The sequence below is a fragment of the Podarcis vaucheri genome (genome assembly GCF_965113315.1).
Source record: "Podarcis vaucheri genome assembly, chromosome: 9".
In the NCBI taxonomy this organism is placed as follows: Eukaryota; Metazoa; Chordata; class Lepidosauria; order Squamata; family Lacertidae; genus Podarcis; species Podarcis vaucheri.
Genome location: NC_138767.1, coordinates 60,716,795 through 60,730,236, shown reverse-complemented (window position 1 = coordinate 60,730,236; position 13,442 = coordinate 60,716,795). Strand labels below are relative to the sequence as shown.

The 13,442-nt window shown below is 40.9% G+C and overlaps 1 protein-coding gene across 4 annotated transcripts in view; it reads left to right on the top strand.

Moving 5' to 3' along the window:
* GABRA2 (gamma-aminobutyric acid type A receptor subunit alpha2) overlaps positions 1-13,442 on the top strand; it is a 74,758-nt gene that overhangs the window by 48,542 nt on the left and 12,774 nt on the right. For 3 of the 4 annotated variants that reach the window (XM_082238252.1, XM_082238253.1, XM_082238251.1), the window contains 3 exons: positions 346-428; positions 10,824-10,967; positions 13,184-13,336. In XM_082238252.1, the coding sequence (XP_082094378.1) occupies positions 346-428; positions 10,824-10,967; positions 13,184-13,336 (380 nt within the window). The remainder of the gene's footprint in view (positions 1-345; positions 429-10,823; positions 10,968-13,183; positions 13,337-13,442) is intronic. The other variant, XM_082238254.1, reaches the window with a different exon arrangement.

Below are 13,442 nucleotides of genomic sequence, written 5' to 3'. Positions count from 1 at the left end.
AACATTTAATTATTTATCAGTTTTATTTAAGGTACGTGCCTTTAATAGGACTTCTGTGTTCATGTGGCACGTATTTTTGAACTGAATGTTACTGGGTAACCTGTAGTTCCGTAATTCACCATTTCATTCAGCTGGCCTTATAGTTTTGGGATCCGTTTTGTTGTGATGAGGCAGTGTCCTCTGAAGGATCAAATAAAACAAATAAAGGACGAATAGAGGGTTAAGTTTTAATTGATTTTGTGTAATTAATCTCTGCAATCTGTAAATTCAGTTTATTTTTATGGAAATGTTTTTCATGACTCTTTAACAGCAGACTTAAGTATACAGCGGTCTTTTCCCTTTTAGGCTTACTGTCCAAGCTGAATGTCCAATGCACTTAGAAGACTTCCCTATGGATGCCCATTCGTGCCCATTGAAATTTGGCAGCTGTAAGTAACATTGCTAAAAGCTCAGCCTCTAGCTAGTAAATATCTTACGTAGTTCAACATCTCATTTCTGCTCTTGGACTTGCTCACAATTTATGTATGCTTCAGCAACATTGTGCTGCATTATATGTTGTTTTTTATATTTAAAATAATTCATTTCCAGTGCTTTTGTCTTTGAACATGTTAGCTAATTCCCTGGGTTCTTGTTTTCCAGAAGATATTATGGCGTAATTGCAGCATTCATCATAAGTAATGTCATTTATTGACCAATAGGTTTTAATCGTTATAGTAGCAGAGTGACACAGTTGTTAATACAGCACTTGGATAAGAATAATTACGTATCTGATGCAGTGTGGAAAATGAAATAAAATATCTGGAAAACATGTGCTTTGAAATTACGCCAATGCAGTCCCTACACAAGCTGAAGTTCATCTTAATGTTTTGTTCTTTTGTACTTGTATGAAGGCTGTAGCAGGTAAAATCTTCTACAATGCTCTTCCAATGCAACAAATGTGCTTTTTAAGTTGTACAAAAAAAGTGCAACTGAAAATGCATTTGCACTAAATAGTGAGCTGGTTCACACATCACTTTAAGTCAAAGTTTAGTTTAACTATGATTTAAAGGTGAATATGTAGAGAGATTGTGCATGGGATTAAAATTTTGGCCCTTTGCTTATACCCAGCTCCTGCTTCTGTTGGGCTGTTTGGAGCTTTGCTATAGTTTGGCTCAATGTTAAGTTCAACCCAAGCAAAGAACAATCCTTGGTTACAGCTCATGTTTTTTTGTAGAAAGAAACGAGCCAAACCATTCCACCCCGTGCGCCAGCACACTGCGCTTAAGCTTAACTATGGTTTAAAGTGATGTGTGAAGCAGGCTAATATGAGGATAGGCTAACTGGTATGAGTCCATGCTTAATTCTGTTTGTGTGGTGGAAAGGTGACAATATATCTCACTAATATTTTGTTCTTCCTTTGAGAAGTATAGACTTGGCTCAGACACTACACAAAAAACCATGGCTTGTAAAATCACATGGGTTGTTGTGACATCTGAGCAGACATTTTGTGAATCATCTTTGCTTTGAAGCTAGTTTGAAGATCACACTTTGTGTAATTCTTTGTGATAAAATGTCCTTCACCAAACAAGTAATAATATACATTTTTATTGTGGTTGTGAATTATGTTTTATACATTGTGCTTTGAACTTAGGCATCAGCCTCTCAATTAGATTTAAGCAACTGCATCTCACCCAGGAGAAAGGATGTCTCTTTTGATGTGAATGCTCTTGCAAGTTTTCAAGGTAAAATAGGTTGAGTCACCTAAGAATTACATAATGAAAGAATCCTTAGTTGACACTGTTAGTCCACACGTGGACACAGACAAACAGGAGAGCCTCAACGGGTCTTAGGGAAGGGAGGCATTGGTGACTGAATAGGATCATTGTTTTGTCCAGGGTTTCCCAAACTTGGGTCTTCAGCTGTTTTTAGACTACAACTCCCATCATCCCTAGTTAGCAGGACCAGTGGCCAGGGATGATGGCAATTGTAGTCCAAAAACAGCTGGAGACCCAAGTTTGGGAAACCCTGGTCTAGTCAGTTAAGGAAGGACTCTGGATGCCTCAGATTTTAATTCCTGGACACGATCTAAAGAAAAAACAATATGTGCTCTGGTTAAGATCTATGGAGCAAATAAAAGTAGATAACACTGATGTGTTTGAATCTTTAATTTGAATTTTTGCTGAGTGTAAAGCAGAAATCTTTTTCCAAAGCATCTCTTTTGGTGAAAAGCTTCCTTTTTAAAAGAGGAAAATGCTAATGTATAATGCTGAGAGTGTCCAATAGTTTGATGAGGAGTGCAATTTGATGGGGAAAGGCTCTAAAAGGCTCCTGTTTTTCTTACAGGAAATCAGGGCTAAGCAGCCTTTCCTTTTGTTATTTTCAATTGGGGGGGGGAAATTAAAGGCCTTATTACCACACAAAGAGCACCAGGTTTTTGTGATCCATGGATGCTGTTTCTGAATGCTTCCCTTAATAAAGACCGTAAAACCTTCTGGCAAGTGGTCTCAGGAGTTTTGCATTCTTGATCACAAGCTCTATACCGTTGTATCTCAGTGCATGTCTGAGGACCACTTTAGAGCCAACTTTACAGACACAGATGATATTATTACCGTATTTTTCACTCTATAAGATGCACCATACCACAAGACGCACCGAGTTTTTGGAGGAGGAAAACAAGAAAAAAAATATTCTGAATCTCAGAAGCCAGAACAGCAAGAGGGATCGCTGCGCAGCGAAAGCAGCAATCCCTCTTGCTGTTCTGGCTTCTGGGATAGCTGCGCAGCCTGCATTCGCTCCATAAGACACACACACATTTCCCCTTACTTTTTAGGTGGGAAAAGGTGAGTCTTATAGAGCAAAAAATACGGTACATCTTATTTAGGCTCTCTGTGCTATGAGTCACACCAAAATGGAACCCAGTTTCTGTAAAAGCCAGCCTCATTTCCTCCTCATCATCACTACTTCCCCTTCCTCATTCTAGGTGCTGTCCTCAGCTTTATCATCCCATCCTGATGGTGACCAATCAGGTTGACCAAGAATAGTTGCACCCTAGGGCTATGCAAACAGTGTCCCCTTTTCTGTACACATCAAGAAGCCAGTGCGAGCAGCTCCTTTTCCTGCTTCTCTAACTTTCCGCCTGAATCCCTTACAACTTCACAGACAGTAGCTTGCATATCTCTTTCCTGAGCCACATCCTCCTCCATGGCCTTCATCCACTCCTGCAAAGCCTTCGAGTCATCTCCCTGCATTTTCAGCACAGGCAGAAACAGCCAGCCCACTGCCGAGGCTGCTTATCTTTCCCCAAGGGCTTCAGTGGTTATAGCTGCTGGATCTACTTAGACAGCTGACCAATCCTGGGAACCCAGTTTCTGTAAAAGAAGTCTTACCTGTGATTCCTCAGATCAAGAGTGGGAAGGATCCAAGGATTGATTAATAAACCTCTGAAACTTATATAAGTAAGGCAAGTTTGGTGGGCGCCATTGTTGGGTGCCCTTTTTACTACAGTGAATTGTTCTGGCATGATCCTTTCTAGATGGAAAAAGCAATAGTGGTACCTTTTTTTTTAAAAAAAAAGGGTTAAGCTTGTGATCTGGGAAACTGTAGACTTATTAGCCTGCCATCAGTCAAGGGGGAGTTGTATGCCAGGTTCTTAAGCAATGGAATGATTTCTTTCTTAGAATCTGAGAATATACTTACTGATTCTCAAGCCGCATTTAGAGAAGATTGTTCAACCCTTGATCACTGTCTGATCCTTTGTCACCTTCTTGAAAAATATACAAGAACCTTGTGAGGGAAACTATTTGCTGCCTTCATGGATTTAAAGGTAGCTTTTGGTTATATCTCCAGGGTCAAGTTATGGCAGAAAGTGGAAGAAATTCTTGTTGATAAAAGACTTCTCGCTTCTTCCTCTTTTGCCTTTGTATTGCAATAGTCTTTCACAAATCAGATGTGGTAATAAGGGGCAGTTTACTAAAGATAAACCCACAACCAAGGGAGTTAAGTAAGGATGTATACTTGCTGCTACTTTGTTTAATTTGTTCCTAAATGATCCCAGAACTGTCTTAGATGACCCAGATGGACTCCTACCAAAACTAGGTAATAGGAATGAATGAAACTTTATTTGTGTCAGCCGTTGGCCATAGCAACAAAAAACATTGTGATATACACAAAACAAAATAAAAAGTCAATTATGTAAAACACAGTTTAGGGTCCTGAATCAGCAGGTAATAGGAAAATTTGTATCTTACTTTATACAGTTTTCCCCTCCTGCTCTATAGTTGGACTAAAATGCCTGTTATCTCAGTTTTTAATCTACTGTAAGCACAATTGTTTAAAGTTCAATTATGGAAAAGCAAAGGTTTTAGCTTTTGAAAACAGCATTTCCCAGCATAGGTGGGTTTTAGATGATCAAATTATGGAACAAGTTATATTGGGGGTAAAATTCAATCATGCTACATTGTGGTCTACTCACAGATACCTGGAACATGCTTTATAGAATAGGAGTGTAATTGTTATTGCATTTCACACCTAATTATTGAAGCTGAGCTTGAGCAGTAAGATGAGATGGTGTTTATTTATTCATCTTAAAGTATCAGATACCATTTTTAGAACAATTGTCTCACAAAGTGGTTTACAATCATTAAATACATCAGCCGTCATTAAAATACAACAATAAAATTTCTGAATTTGATTAGAATAAGGCAGATGAACAAAAAGTTTTTTGTCAAATGCTTCTCACCTCAGTCTGGGGGTGGAGCTGGGAGAGGCACACATATATCCAAAGTATAGGGTATGTGCTTCTGAGACCTGTAGCTGAGCATCCCAGCCCTTGGAGACCTTTCATTCTCAGTTCAGGTATGAGGTAGTTTTCAATTGACTATCCTAAAAAGTGTGCAAGAGGGGATGTTCCATAACCTCTGTCCCATGATGGGGAAAAGTGAAAGTCTTCAAAACAACAAAAAAGGAGCTCACCATGCACGCAGAGACTGGGGGGGAAATGAGTAAGAAGCTCTATAAGAAGCTAGTGCCATTCCTGTTGGATGGGAGAAAAATGATCCCTGTGCAGCAGGAGACAACGATTGAAGAAACATCCAAGGACCAGCAATATGAATCTTCAGCCCATTACCCTTGATTGAGATGTCTCCCAGCACAGATCCAATAGAGGCAACCATTCGTTTACAACAACTAACACATCCTGTAATAAAGCCACAGCAGCACACATTGCAGAAGGTTGTTGGGCACCAGGAACTATTCTGGAGGAGCCTATAGGACACAGTAGGTCAGTGCAAGGGGAGCTCCTAGTGAGCTGCTTGCTCTAACAATAGCTATAGGTGAACTTTTTGATCCTCTGCCTGCATCTACCTCTCCTTTGCCCCGTTCCCTTTTGAAGAACTAGAGTCTTTTAAAAGGCCAACGCACATCTGAAGGGAGGTATGTTCCCTGAGCTCCACAGTCTCCCACCTAATCCATTTCCTGTGCCTGGTGCACTCAACACACCCTTGAGAACCCTGTCTCTGATTCTATAGGCCCTGGGACTACGGGATCTCTTCAGCAGGCTTCTACTTGCCCGCCTTGGATTTCATGATCCCTGATCTTCAGCATGAGACTCAGGAACCTAGACCAGCTCCTTGGCCAGTGACACTGTAGGCTCCAACTCAGTGCCTTAGTCACTGAATGACTTGGGGATCATGACAGGCACCAAGTACACTGATTTCCTGAAGGAAGTAAAAGGGCATGGGGCAACAGTGGCAGCCATATGTTGGTCTAACATGTTGTTCAGGCTCCTGCTCACCAGTAACTCTCACTGGTGAAACTGTGGGGAAAGCCTGCATCACTCAAGGCAGGATCACTTGAGGTCCTGTTGATCCTGGAGTGCAACAGTGGAAAGCACCTTGTGCCATGATGCCTGAGAGATGCAACCCATGATTTGGAATGACAAGATGGATCCAGCGTTGCTGCTGCCTAATGTAGGTGAACCAGATGTGTGGGCCATCTCTCTCTCAACCTCCAGTTCTCATTTGAAGATTTATTCTTAACTTCCCAGAGTTAATTCTACATGGTTTCTGATGAGAGCAGTCCAAGCACACACCACAGTTCAGTCCTGGTCAGCCTCTCCTGCTTTCAAGTTTCACAGAGTTACAAGGTGAGTGGTTTTTGGTTTTTTTACACCTCTCTTAAATGTCCTCCTCCTCCTTGCTTTTATTGCCAGTGCTATATGTAAAATTTAAGAACCTGGTTCAAACTGCAGCAACTTCATGACGCCTAGGTGCGCCATGAATGTAGTGTTTCTCAAAAGATGCTCACAACTGCTACATATACGTTGCAGCATATACATCTCTCACAAAATATAGGGGTTCCGTTATGCTCATGGAAAGACCCCTGCATTCCCTCAAGCAAGCAGCCCTGAAGTGCATGCCTGAGTCATCATTAACAATAGAGAACCTGCTGTGCTTACCATATTTGCAACCAAAACCAAAGATACCTTGAACACTGTTTATCCACGGAAAATAAAGAGGGTGTAGCCTACTGACCAGTCCTTTATTTCATGCACAGGTCTAGACGAAGTAAACCCAAACGTGGAAGAAACAGAATGGAATGTCCCAGATAGAAAAGTATTCGCGACACCCTGATCTGTGGAAGCGGAGTTTGTTGGAGAAGAAAACACCCCAAGATGCAGAAGGCAAACTAGCCCCACCTTCTCCTGGTGCTAGATAGAGTGGCCAACTAAATGCTCATATTAAGCAGTCAACCTGAGAAACAGGAGGCAAGTAGATAATGATGTCTGTGAAGGACCTGGTCATCAAGTGGCAAAGGGCAGGTGAAAGCTTCAGCTTCTTACATGAGCAGATACAAATAAGACAGAGAGATATGGTTTGTTTATTTAATCAAATTAAAAACAACAACACCATGACTAACATCTTAATACGTAACAGGTACCATTTTCATTATCACATTTGTGTCACTCATTTGGAAGGTAGGGACAACAAAGCTGATTTTATCAGCATGTCCTGGATAATGTCATTTTATTTTCCCTGAAAGCCCCAAATGTTGATTGGGCCAGCATGCTATTATTTACTTTAATATTTAATGAATTATAATGCTGCTTTAAATTGATCTTAACTGTGATCCTTTGTCTTTAAAAGTATAATTAAGACAATAAAGAGCTCATGGATTTGGAGATAAGATGACCAAGTATTTTCATTTCTGAAAATGGAAGGGTCAGGTATTTCAAAATTACTCTTGTGCTATATATATTCTTTTTTTAATGTTATTGTTTATGTAAATTTAAATGAACAATAAATAAATAAAGGGCTGTTTCACTGAACACCTCCGGTGGTTTGTTTGTTTGTTTGTTTGTCTTTTGCCACATTTGTGGGTCATGAAACATCCACTGTCTATTTCCAAGCAAACTGAAAACATAGTTTGGTAAACGTTGTTCAACTGAAACAAAAATGTTTCGATTTACAAGAGAAGAGTCGCTTGTAGAAACAACAATTCGTGGATGAAACTGAATAGAAAGTGCAGAACAACTTTAATCCGATTGGCTTCAGATAAATGCCTAGGCTATAAACAATAAGTGGGGGCAGTAAGAGAACCGCAGCAGAGGACAACCCAACAACAGAGACAGGAGAAGCATTGGGGGTGTTTTTTTGCTTCGTGTTTTCCTTCTTTCTCTCCCTCCACGATGGGGTGGAAAACCTCCCTCTTCTCCTCTCCCATGTGCTGCCATCGCTGCTTGACAAGTAAGTACAGTGGTGCCTCGCAAGACGAAATTAATCCGTTCCGCGAGTCTCTTCGTCTTGCGGTTTTTTCGTCTTGTGAAGCACGGCTATTAGCGGCTTAGCGGCTTAGCGGCTATTAGCGGCTTAGCGGCTATTAACGGCTTAGCGGCTTTAAGAAAAAGGAAACAAACTTGCAAGAACTCGCAAGACGTTTCGTCTTGCGAAGCAAGCCCATAGGGAAATTCGTCTTGCGGAACGACTCAAAAAACGGAAAACTCTTTCGTCTTGTGCGTTTTTCGTCTTGCGAGGCATTCGTCTTGCGAGGTACCACTGTAAAGGGTATAGAATGGGGACGCTGGGAATTCACATTTTGATTGCAGCTGGAAATGAATTTAGGGGCTTTGAAAGCTCAGCTCTCATTTGAGGTTGGCTTCTCTGAGCCTCCAACTTCTAATTCGAGACTGGGTCTTGATTCAGGCTTTAGGTCCAGTTTTGGTTGCCCTGTATTATGACATCTGTCAGGAAAGAAGGGAAATGTGTCCCTGTTAATTTTCCTTTACCTCTCAGCAACATTTGATATAATCGGCCGTAGAGCAACTGTCCAAGTTGGGGGTGGGTGTCATTGCTTTGCAGTGATGCCAGTCCTCCTTGGATGGTCCTTTTCAGGGGGTAATGCTTGGGCAGGGTTCTTCAGCTCTGTGTAGCTTCCAGCGTGGGGTTCCTCAGGGTTCAAATTTATCCCCTATGCATTATGTGTAGTGCTGCCTTTGAAGATGGTTTGGAAACTTCAACAGGTGCAGAATTTCGCGATCAGTTAGCTTATCAGGGCAATTAATTTAAGCATATTATGCCAATCTCATGGTGTAGAAGGCTTGATGTTCTATAGTATGATCATTGCCAAAGCCAAATTATTGATGACTTTCTGAAATTTACACAGAGGAAATACATGTTTTAGGACAAATTTCCAGTTCTTTGGGAGCAGTTTTCTAATATCTGGCCTGGAAATGGCTCTAATATTGCAGGTGCAAAGAAGAGGTTTGCTATACCTGTGGAGAAGAGAATTGCCCAAGCTATGGCTATAAGAAATTCTGCAACCTGCTTGCAGCATTTTTCTGTACTGCTTATGTGGTATTCTGTGAAATGGTTTGAGTCTTCAGTAGCTATTTCTTGATGATGTGATCATATTAGGGGTTAAGGAGAAGGTTATGGTTGAATTCCTTCATTTGGACTTCTCATGAGTGGAACATAAGGACACAAAGAAATCGAGGCGCAAAAAAATTGTGATGAATTTTGCATCCACAAGAATTATGATAGTATAGTTATCCAAGTACTCTGATGCTAAAGGTTTATAGTTTGCAGTTGTCTATGTTGGTATCTCTGTGCAACATTGAGGTGTGCTGATTTTCACCTTGATATTCATATTGAAGCAGGAATTTCTTCTCTGGATGATCACAACTAGTTAATGATGTGTCCATGAAGCCCTTTATTATTAGTGCTCAGACATATGCCATTGTGCTGCAGTTAGTGAGAGTCTATAGCTGGCATCTCACAATGTCAAAGGATTCTGGATCAGCTATTGTAATAGCAATGTATAGTTGTTGTTAAACCACTTTGCTTTTTTAACAAAATACGTAGCATATAAGTATTTTTTTAAATTAATACATAATAGCAGTCTTATTCATTTCTTGGTATATACAAGATTGTTTGTGTTATGGAAATACATTATGCTTTCATACACTGCAAGTTTTAGTTTCTGGTAGAGTCTATGCTGTCAAAAGTTCCTGTAATTCAAATCTGGTAACTTTCACAAATGCAAACCCATGTGATTTAATGCAGATACAATAACATGAATTCCCTTAAATCTAAATTAACAATTGCCCATAGGAAAAACCAACAATTTTATACAACTGAATCCATGTTTTCCATTGTAGGATAACATAAATGAAGTATCCCATTCTTTAAATATCTTTGCTCCATGGCATCTCCTGAAGGCCCATCAGATATCAGACTTCTTGGGGGCGAAATCATGAATAGATGTGGGGAAAATTCCCCCCCCCCCCAGATGTTGTTGATCTTACAACCCCCATCATACATGGCCATCTGCCATGCTTACTGGGACTGACTAGAGTCAGCAACATCTGGAGGGCCAGAAGTTCCTGACACCTGCCCTAAGATGTTCATGGGAGATGTTTACGCTGAACAGTCTTTTAAAATCAATTTTGTCACATCCAGTGCTTAATCTATTTTGACAGCAGATATCCAGTATTTTCACAATCACAAAGCAAGGAATTTTGGATGCAGTTATGTCCTCCATATGCTCCTTTCTTCCCATGTTGTTCTCTCACCTACTTCTGAGCAGGTACTAGCTGGACATGTGTACATAGGGCCTGCCATCACTTGGGTAACAGTTAAGGGGAGGGAGCCAACCTATGCCCTCTCTCTTTCCCCAGTTTGGCTTCTCATCTCTGCTGAGACAAGCAGTGCAGGCCCCTGGGGAACACTGCAGGCCCAATGGATGGAGTGGGAGGTTGTGGTTGCTGCACTGGTGCCAGCACTGATCTGTAACCATCTCTGCATCCTGTCCTCTGCACATGGAGAACTGCTTTGCATCCTTTATGTGTACTCTTACATCAGGGATTGGGGAGTTTTGTTTTGCTGAGGGTCACATTCCCTTAGTGGCAATCTGTCAGAGCCACGTACCAGTAATAGGTGGGTCCAGAGCCCAAAGTGGGTGGGGCCAGCCCCTTCTCCCTTTTACGGCCACCCCTTCCCCCCTCCCTCTCTGTCTCCCTCCCTGTCTCCTAGCTAAGTTGATGGCAGAGGGCCAGGGCTCTCCATGGATTTGCTTGTTGACAGCTTCTCCTCTTCTTCCCCCATCACTCAATCCATTTCAGGTTTTGCCCTTCCCATCCTATCTCTCCTACCTTCATGAAACTGGGCCAAGGCCTGCATAGGTTCTTCCCCCCTGTCTTATATAGACAAAGCACTTCCAAGTTCCTACTGCTTAAGAGATCAAGAGAGTCAGTGAATATCAGAGGCTGTGCTGAATTCTCTGAGCAGCTATTCCCAAATATTTGCTCTCTTTTGAGCTGATAACGTGTCTTCTTATTCCCCCCCCTGTAGATGCATATACATCTTCAGAAGTGACCTACAAGTGGACCTTCAATGCATCTAATTCAGTAGAAGTGGCTCCGGACGGTTCGAGGTTGAATCAGTATGATCTCATAGGGCAAACAATTGGAGAAGAAACAGCTAAATCAAGTACAGGTTAGTAAGACAAAGAAGAAACCGTTTGAGTCCTTTTTCCTTCAGCCACTGGTGCACTTTTGGCCATACATGCAGACTACACTCTGTGGCCTTGCCAGGAAGACTTGTGGACATAGGAAATTATAGATGCTAGAACTTAATTTAAGGTGCAGTATTTATATGCCACTGAATTACCAAAGTCTCTAAGTGATGTTACAATAATATACTATATCATAGAGGGCTTCCATATGGGAGCTCTAGGTTGCAAAATGGCTCATTTAGATATAATTCTCTCTGTGTTAATTGGAATGTGAACGTCCACATACTCCATTTTTTAGTTTTTCTTTCTCAGTGACCTATCATCATTGTTTGAATTTTTCTGTGCTGTGCTTTGTGGCTCCTTGCCCTAATCATTACTCCCTCCATTACCTTTTCCTATTTGTGGCATGTACACAGATATTTGTGCGCCTGTGCACATAAAATAAATAAATTGCCAGACATTCACAAGAGCAAACATTGCCAATCTTTACTTATCATGTTTCATGGTTACTTACCATGTTTCAAGGGTGTGGTTTTTTTTGGGGGGGTTATCTATTTCTACAGTGGTACCTTGGGTTACATACGCTTCAGGTTACAGACTCCGCTAACCCAGAAATAGTGCTTCAGGTTAAGAAATTTGCTTCAGGTTGAGAACAGAAATAGTGCTCTGGCGGTGTGGCAGCAGCAGGAGGCCCCATTAGCTAAAGTGGTGCTTCAGGTTAAGAACAGTTTCAGGTTAAGTATGGCCCTCCGGAACGAATTAAGTACTTAACCCGAGGTACCACTGTATTGGTTTTTTTTTTAAAAAAAAAAAATAATAGGTCCTTGGAACTGGATTGCTCAAATTCAGATGTACCATCTGCATGTGGGAAGTGGTACAAAAATGTGTGCTTGCACCACTTGGACTACCAGAATCAGAATGGCTGGAATGTGTTCTAAAAAGTTAACACACACATGACAAACCATACGCCCAAAACAGTGTGCTAAGGAGCAATAACATGGGTTATTTTTATTTAACAAGAGTTTCCATTGTAAGCAGAAATCTGGATTAAATATAATTTTAAAAAATATGGGCTGCCATTTTGATGATGACAATGTCAGGTGGACACTGCAAAAAAAGTGCCGTGCATGAGCTGCACAATAAACTCCCTTCTGGGAAGTATCTGGAGTCATAGTTCCGGATGATACAACAATAGTGGAGTATCGCATTCACTTTTGTAGAGACTGCAGAGTAAAGGAAAATGTTGAGATCCAAAGAATTGTGCATTTAGTTCTGTACTCTTCCCCATCACGCAAATCACGTTTTAGACCAAAGTGAGCTTTAGGTGCAGCTTTTAATGCTTTGAGGGTGTGCTGCTCAAAATTAAACTATCAATCAATCCAGCCAGATGGGCAGGCTATAAATAACTACTACTACTACTATGGTCAATGACCAATATTCAATATGAAGCTTTGTCCAAATATATAAAATAGTATCAAAACAAAGTACAGTGGTGCCCTGCAAGACGAAATTAATTCGTTCCGCAAGTTTTGTCGTCTAGTGAATTTTTCGTCTTGCGAATCACGAAATCCCATAGGAATGCATTGAAAATCAATTAATGCGTTCCTATGGTCAAAAAAAGTCCAAACAAAGCCAAATTTGGTACAACAACAGTTTATTAACTGCTCTTTAAAGTCACACATACTGTAAAGAGCAGTTCAAAAATTGAAGGGGAAATAAATTAACTTTATAAACAAAACATGTCTTTGTTTTTAGACAAAGGAAACAAAGTCGTGAGACGTTTTCGTCTTGCGAAGCAAGCCCATAGGTGAAATTCGTCTTGCGAGGCAAATCGAAAACGGAAAAACCTTTCGTCTAGCGAGTTTTTTGTCTTGTGAGGCATTCGTCTTGCGAGGTACCACTGTAACTAACCAGAACAATAACATTACTAGTAACTGTATCATACTATAAAATGCCAGGCATAGAAAGCAAAAGTATAAGTTTGCTGAAATTAGTTCTTAGGTGTGCTTTTGTGGGGCTCAATCTTTGTTTGGATTTACCGACATACAGCTTTTTTGAGAGGGGCGTGTGTGGATATCTGCAGTATGTTTGCCTTGTTAAAGCAGATGTCTTCAGCTTGTCATGAAAAATGGTTTATTGTGGAGGCAATTCATAATTATTTCTAGCGCTCCTCCTAATTTGATCCATTCATTTCTAGGTGAATACAAAGTAATGACAGCTCATTTTCATTTGAAGAGGAAGATCGGTTATTTTGTGATTCAGACCTACCTCCCCTGCATAATGACAGTCATCCTGTCCCAGGTGTCATTCTGGCTGAACAGAGAATCTGTCCCGGCAAGGACGGTCTTTGGTGCGTATTGTGATGGACACCTGGATGTTGTGTTAGTTAGCATTGAAGGCAGCTCAGCGTTTCAGGTGCCAGCTACAGCACATTTAGTTCATCTATCTTTTCATTC